Here is a 7531-nt window from a genome sequence, read left to right on the forward strand (position 1 = left end):
GTCGAAGTTCGGACGTTTAAAATATGTGGTCACGGAAACAATATGCATCAAAATTGCCCAGATCGGTTACGGTCAGGGGGCAGGGTTTCCCCATTGAGATGACATCGATCTTGCCGGCCAAGCTTGTTCGGAATTGTGAGACCAGTCCTCATTCCCAGTTTACACACAATGTGGTTCATGGCAAACTCCACAGGAGGAAGGGTTTGATGAGCGAGAGCACGCTGGAGCAACAGAAACACGCAAGTGGCACAAATGGAGGCTTAAATTCAGTCCAAGAAACGTACATCTAGCAGTTGAACCCTTTGCACGAGCGTGCAAACGCCCTCCTTTAAGAGACTTGCTGGCCGGCGGGCCAGTCTGGCCGCGGTCAGTCCCGTTGAACGTAGATCAATGCTGAGTGGTGGGGGGGAAGAGAGGGGGAGGGTGGGAAGGATGCTTGGTGAGTGGGTGGGCTTGACCCCAAATCTTGGGGCTTACCATGCACGCCGTTTTGAATGCGTCCCTCCCCTCTTTCTGCCACGCGGTTCTTAGCTTGTTCTTTTAAAACCCTTATTTGTTCTTTTGGGTGAGGAGAGGAGGCGGGTTGTTCGGCGAGCCTCCTTTTTCTGTCAACTCACATGCACAGTCATGCCCGTCGCAGCACGTCACACCATGCTGACTCGGTTCGAGTGTTAAGAACTAGAGGAGATATGCTGTCGAAGGGGTGCATACAGACGAACCGGGCGGTCTAGACTCAGGTCGGCAAAGGAAGACAGCCCTATTGCTGACTGGCGGCCCCCTGATACCACCGGCTACAAGTGCCGGCTCGCTTCCTTTTGGTGTTGTCAGTCACATCGACCACCAATTGCAACCAATTCTCCTTGATTGCCAACTCCCTCACAGGGCAATTGTAAAACAGATGACAGCACACCTGCGATGCTAGATGACTCTCAGAAACCACGTGGCGAGCGCCTGTGTCTCAGCAGTAGTGGAACCCCTGATTCACAAGAAAGCAAGGCGAGTCGTCAGCCACGGCTGGCGCCGCGTTCCATTGCCCGGCTGGCATGTTAGTTCATGACGGCGTTGTCAAAGCCGACGGGCTCATACCCGGCCTCCTCCCCGGGCCCGAACGGGTTCAATCCTACCCTTTCCCTCCCTAGTGCCAGCTATCCCCGGGGCCCGACCGACGGAGGAGCCACCCCCTTAATGATATCGTTCCCTTTCCTTGGCCTGGCTGCTTACAAGACCGGGAGTGTGTGCGTGTGGCTTGAGCTCGGACCAGTAGTTTCCGTATGCCCCTGCAGCAATCGTTCTCTGTGGTGACCTCCATTACACGCGGCTATGCCTAAGTCTCTCACCGATTTTCCAGGACTCAACCGCCCCCCATTTCAGGATGGTGTAGTTAAGTCTCAAGGATACCGGTGGTCGCCACTCCCTACCTACCGGAACCTTTGAGGATTGAGTTCTTGCCCAGAGCTCACGACGAGAAGAATGGAGTCTGGCCTCGAAAGTGCTGGATCAAGGTTGTCTTGCGTTCCTCATATTCAGCATGGCACCTCAAAATCGCCTTCATGGCACTATTGCGAACGACCAGCACCCAGCCCTTGGAAGGCGACCAAAAGGACGAAAAGATTTGCAGAACCTCTGCCGCCGTATTGACTGTCGCCGAATACGACTTCTGGATGACACAGTGACCGAGACTATCCTGAAGTTTGATTCCGGTCCGCAAGGGACCGAGCTGGGCGTTTAAGACCGGGACACAAACCACATATAAACAACAAATACATCTCTGTCATTGACCGTCTTTGGGTTGACACCCGGTCAGACCCGCTCCGGCACGATTCCGGGTTTCGATGGCGGTAGTGGTATACCGGCGAGGGAGCTATTTGCAATCAAGAACGCAGACGAGCTTGACGGCCACTCTGTTTACACACTGCTCCTCCACGGCGACGAGTTGCTATACGTCTACAGCGACCGTACTACGGCCCCCCGTATACGGAGGTACTGGAACAGGAGTTACAGGACTGGAGCTATTCCATCCGCAGCACCAAATCCAACATGTTGTAACTATCCAGTCGCGGCCGTTATCTCGCAAAACCCATACCAAATAATCCAAGCCGGCCAAGAGAACAACTCCAACCCCCTACACGGAATCCTCCCCAAATACCACCCGAACGGCACGCTCGAAACCATACTCGAATTCCATATCCCGGACTTGATGCGCGCTGGCGCCAGTGGCCTTGCTGAATAGATGGCGTCAGCCCTTGCTGGGATACACCAAGGCGGGCTCGGTCATGGATCTCTCTCCGCGACGCTATTGCGGCTTTGCCTGGTTGGACTACCCTTCTCCCGCCTTTTGGCATTCATCCTAGTAGACCTAGCCGGAAGACCGCCCTCTGTCCCCCGCCCCGGAGGCGAAATTAGCAGGCTTGCTAGTCGGTCGGGTAACAAAATATTGTGGTTGTAGAAAGTTATATACGACCTATGACACCAAACACACCCATTTTGTAAACGGCGTCGCTGGAGAGGCTCCGTAGAGGATGATCGGGGACCCCGCAACCGTTATACAAGGGCGCATAGCGTCAGGAGTAGAGCCCTCCATACTCTCTTGGAGGGCACGGTGGGCTCTCGACCAAGGACTCAAAGCCACAGGACCGTTACCTGCGGTTGCGGACATCACTCACTCGCCAAAGAAGATGAGAAACCAAGCAGAGCATGTATCCAATTTCTCCTGCTCGCCTCGCCACATTAAGGGAGTATGAAGTTTGCTACCAAAACAAATATAAGAAAGCAAAAGAATATAGCCCGCCACACCAACTTACAACCAACCAACAACAACAACAAAAAACACCCAATATCATCTAAATCATACCCAACCCGACCTACCACCCCATAACGACTACTACCTCCTTCCCCACCGACCACCTACTCAGCCGGAGCAGCAGCAGTAGCAGGGACATCCGCACTCGCCTTCTTATCGATGGACGCGCCAGTTGCCGACACAGGCGTAGCCGCACCACTGCCGGCAACAGGCGAAGCCACCGCAACGGGGCTCGCCACGGTCTCACCCCCCGTGATGCCCGTCTCCTGCGGCGAGGGCGGGATGCTGCCCGCTGGGACCGCCACGACCGGCTTGGGCTTCTCGGACGACCCGGAACCGCCGGACGCAGAGGCGGCGGCCAGGCTCATGCTGCCGGCGGGGCTGGTTGGGCTGGTGGGGCTGGACAGGGCGGAGGCGGGCCCCGTGGCGCCGGCGGCGCCGCGGATGACGTTGAACCACTTCTCGGCCTCGGCGGGGGAGTGGGCCTTGAAGGCAAGCTCCGAGGTGCCGGCGAGGCGGCCGCCCATGCCGCCGGAGCGGTCCTTGCCCTTGACGTTGAACTTGTCGCCGCTGGGGGCGCCGATGACGGCGTCGGGTAGGTAGATGGATAGCTCTGGGACGGGGTCGCGCCGCACGTTGTCGTCGTCCTTGAACTCGTGCAGGAACTTGCAGGGGGTGATGACGTAGTAGCCCGTCGTGTAGCCCCATGAGAGCTTGTTGCGGCTCTTGCGTTCTAGCGAGCCCTCGAGGAGTGGCTTGGTCGATGGGTGGCCCATGTTGGGGAACTGGATCGCCTCCACCGTCCGTGGTGGGTCCGACGCGTTGATGAGCTTGTCAGCCGACCGCTTGACGAACGCCTTCCACTCGAAGTCGAGCGGCACGCTCTGCGCCGCCCCCAGCATGTCTGTGCAGCCTGCCTTGAGCCTGGCCACCGTGAAACCGTGAGTCTCATGGCTGTGCACACTGATGATGTGGCGCTCGAAGTCTCGAGTGTCTGCACGCGACGAGTCGTGTGCTGGTGTCTCTTCAATCACTGCTTGGAGAGCGATGCACACGCCGCGCGAGATGACGTACGGGTCTCCGAGGGGTTGTGCTTGCCGCCGGTGGCTTCGAACGAGGCCGTGTGCTGGCCGAGCAGCTCGATGTGCTTCTGGGTGGTGTTGCGCGCCTTCTCGACCTCCTTGGCGCTCTTCTCGGCGCCGTGGGCCAGCTCCTTAGCCTTGTGCTTGATCTCCTTATGCAAGCGCTCGACGATCGGCAGGGCTGAGCCCTTGATGTTCTTTTCGGTTTCGAGGTTGGTGTTGATGAGAGCCTGGGTGTTGACACGCATGTTCTCGAAGAAGCCCGCGACACCGCCGAGGCTCTGGTCGAAGTGCTGCCCCTCCCTAAGGGGCTTCGAGATGGTCTGATCCCGGGTCAGTAGGGGCCCGCGAGAGCGTCTGGACAGACCAAATGCACCTTCAACACCCGTTCATACTCCTTTGCCTGCGCCTTGTGGATCTTCTCGACGGCCTCCATGTACTCCTCCAGGTAGACGACGGCATGCTTCCACGCCTGCAGCCTCTCGGTGAGGAGGCCGGCGGTCTAATTGTACGTCAGATACAGCCCAAGATATTGCTCCACACTCAATCACACCTACGGTGTTCGGATCCGTCTCGGGAACAGCCTCGTCGCTAGCTATGCTAGCCATCGTCGTCTGCCTCGATGGGGCGGCCGAGACCTGGGGGGACGCCATGTCTGCGGATTTCCGTTTATCTCTGCGAATACTAGTAAACCGTTTCATTGTGTGAGTATGTGAACTTTTCAAGATTCCAACTGGCTTGGTGGTGCGGTCTTGGTGTTTTGGGTATCTATGCAATGCCCAACTCGAGCAGCAACGATCAAGGGGTAAAAAAAGTAGTTCATCCCAAGAGGAGGTCGCGATCGAACTTACTTTAACTAGACTTATTCAACCAATGCTAATCAATGAGGTCATACAATTCGAAACACACCAAAAACAAACACCCAAAGCAGGTTGGGCAGAACGACAATCCAATAATCAGTTAGCACCTTTTAAGCACCATACGGACGATGTTCGGCGACCCAGCTAGATCGATTGTGGGGGGAACAACCAGATCCGGGAGCAGAAGCGCTGTCGTTGGGCCATGCCAAGCTCCCGCGCTGAACCCCTCTCTCTCAACCCGCACGCTTTGGGCTCTGGGTCAGTCGAAAGCCCCGCTAAAAAGTTAGTGCCAAGGCCATCTTCAACCCTTGTCCCATCACAGCAATCCCTGAGACGATCAACATTGGCCAGCTTCAGGCCATGACGTAACAACAGCCGGGACAGCAGCGGGACCCAAGACCATGTCCAGCTGGCAAAGCGTCGCTCCGCGGAAGATGTGTTGTGAGACGGGTCTCGAACTGTTAGTCCGTCGTCGGAGATGTTGCGAGAGATGGACTTGTGTCTGTTGTTTTAGACTGAGGCGACGGAGTTGTTATTTTGTTTTTTTTTCAAGGGTCTTGCTTGCAATGACGTCGATGGCTATTTCGGCAAAAGCAAGGGTCTTACACAGGAGCAACAACACCATCAACCCCCTGAAACTCTTGCATGGAGTGATCGGTGATCAAATCACGGTGGGCGGCCTCAACCTCGACGGCGTTTCAAACCCTCGGATCTCACCCTGCAGTCAATCAGCCACCCAAGAGTATCGAGGTACCTCAATGTACCTCCACGCCTTCTCAGCTTACTCGGGCTGTGCGCCTTGGTCCCGCAGGAAAATGGCACCCTCGCATTCAACCACTCGTTTGCGACGCCGGGATGTGTTGGTAGGAGCGAAGATGATGTAAACCTCTATTAGGACGTGCCCGATGACCGGGTTTGTTATGGGGTATCAAGGAAAATACTAAGGAGGAAAAAGAACAGAGCGAAAACCATCCTACCCGCCAGTAACAAAGCCCACCGTATCCCGTCCCTTCTTTTTTTCATGTCCCCGTTACCAATCTAAGAGCCCATTAACCGAAGAAAAACCAACCTAAAAACCACCGTCGACCCCCAAGAAAACTCCGGTCATGCTACGTCATGTGAAACAAAAGAAAAGGAGAAAAGAAACAATACAACTAATAATACACACCGACACGTGGCTGTGAACAGGTATCGCCTAATCAGCCGCCCCCACGAAGAAGCGGAAGACGGTCCGCTCTACCCTACCCACTATGTGCCTGAAGCAAGTGTAGTCGGCGTCCCTCGTCCCCTTCCCCAACAATGCTGCGGACGGTTTGAAGCAAACCGGACGAGAACTGTCGCCGATGGGGCATAGTTGGCCTGCGGTTCGTACCCGGCGGGCTGGGCTCCCTTGAGGCGGGCGCAGTAACCGGGGCCGAGGCCGGAGCCGGTGCCGGTCCCAGGGTTGGGACCGATTCCTGTGTGGCTCCGAGGGCGGGTTCTAAACTGTCGGCTATTGGTGTGATCGGCGTCAGCCGAGGGGTACCCGGCGGCGAGCTTGGTGCGCTCAGCGCCGCTTCGTAGTCTGGGAGTCCCAACACTTCCGAGATCAATGGCCTGACGGGAGTCCTGACAGCAGTCTGGTAACTCGGTACTTTGGACAGTTCCGTGATCTCTGGGAAGTCGAGGTGCTCGGGGGGCGTGTTGGAACCCGAGTGCCCATCGTTGCTGTTGTGCCGAGTGAGCGGCGTTGACGCTGGGGGCGATCCCTGGGCTTCGTCGCCGGGGTGCGGTGAACTGTCGTTCCTCCACGCCGCCCCTGCCCCGGAAAGGTTCGAGTTCCAGGACATGTTCCTATGGCGCTCCTCCAAGGACATGTTGTGCAGCCTATGCGCAAGCAGGTCCGGTTGGATTGCCGCACCCTGGAGCAGCGCTGGAAGGTTGTCGGTTGACCCTGCCCTCGAATGACCGCGGAAAGGGCTACTAACCCCTGACCGGCCGCCAATGGGTGAGTTGAGGCTGATAGGGTCAATATCGTCATACAACTGGTCTAGGCGATGGTGCTCGTAAGCTGGCGGCGCGATAGCACCCACTTCTCGGGACGTGCCGGTGGGTAGTTGTCGTACGAGGTCGCCGTTTTCGTCAAGCGGCATGTTGGGCGAGATGAATATCGACACGGGCAACGTCGCACGCAGTTCTGAAACGTGGCCGTCAGGGTTATTGAGCGCCACCACGAGCTTCAACTTGTGCCGAATCTTGATCCCCTTGGCGTTCACGTCCTGGAGACACTTGGTCAACTTCTTAGGCAAGTTCAGGGATGTGTTGACCACCCAGCCCTCCTGGCCTTCCCAGCCTTCGGAGCCGCTATCCTGTATCACATCCTGCCAGTGCTCCTCCCTCGTGACCGATATTGTCCACGAATCAATCGTCCTCTCCTTTTTGTGCTCCCTCACATTATGGCTCGGCGCCGAGTGCAGAATGATGTCGTGGATCTCGACAAATGGATCTTGATGTCGCCGAGATCAAAAACTATGAGACGGGGGGGTGACCCTCAACTCCACCGGGATGCCGCTGCAAAAAACGACTGCCCTTATGGAGTACACTGAATGAAGTACACAAATTTATTGGGGCCAGATGTTCTCAATGCTCATGGCGTGGAGAAATTCGAGTGCCGTTGCTTCCTGAGTTCGTATGATTCGCAGCTGCTTGTATGCGTGGATGTCGTGCACCCGCTTTCCTCGTGCTTCTTGTTTCTTTGATCTTGTACCTGATGTCTACTTTCACGTACATCCACGCACTCTCGGTGGGAG

At 56.5% G+C, this 7531-nt stretch overlaps 3 protein-coding genes across 3 annotated transcripts in view; 1 reads left to right on the forward strand and 2 right to left on the reverse strand.

Moving 5' to 3' along the window:
- Positions 1–1528: 1528 nt before the first annotated feature.
- On the forward strand, positions 1529–2230 carry CHGG_09179 (uncharacterized protein; the record flags this gene model as incomplete). Its single annotated transcript, XM_001227105.1, has 2 exons — positions 1529–1723; positions 1805–2230. The coding sequence occupies 2 exons, from the start codon at positions 1529–1531 to the stop codon at positions 2228–2230; spliced, it is 621 nt and encodes a 206-aa protein (XP_001227106.1).
- Positions 2231–2904: 674 nt separating this feature from the next.
- Positions 2905–4583, reverse strand: CHGG_09180 (uncharacterized protein; the record flags this gene model as incomplete). Its single annotated transcript, XM_001227106.1, has 4 exons — positions 2905–3794; positions 3875–4112; positions 4250–4384; positions 4440–4583. The coding sequence occupies 4 exons, from the start codon at positions 4581–4583 to the stop codon at positions 2905–2907; spliced, it is 1407 nt and encodes a 468-aa protein (XP_001227107.1).
- A 1400-nt stretch (positions 4584–5983) lies between these two features.
- CHGG_09181 (uncharacterized protein) overlaps positions 5984–7531 on the reverse strand; it is a gene marked incomplete at both ends in the record, with an annotated part of 1814 nt that continues 266 nt past the window's right edge. The window contains one exon of the mRNA XM_001227107.1: positions 5984–7227. Within this exon, the coding sequence (XP_001227108.1) occupies positions 5984–7227 (1244 nt within the window). The remainder of the gene's footprint in view (positions 7228–7531) is intronic.

Source organism: Chaetomium globosum, genomic scaffold, assembly GCF_000143365.1.
Source record: "Chaetomium globosum CBS 148.51 scaffold_6 genomic scaffold, whole genome shotgun sequence".
NCBI classification, from domain to species: Eukaryota; Fungi; Ascomycota; class Sordariomycetes; order Sordariales; family Chaetomiaceae; genus Chaetomium; species Chaetomium globosum.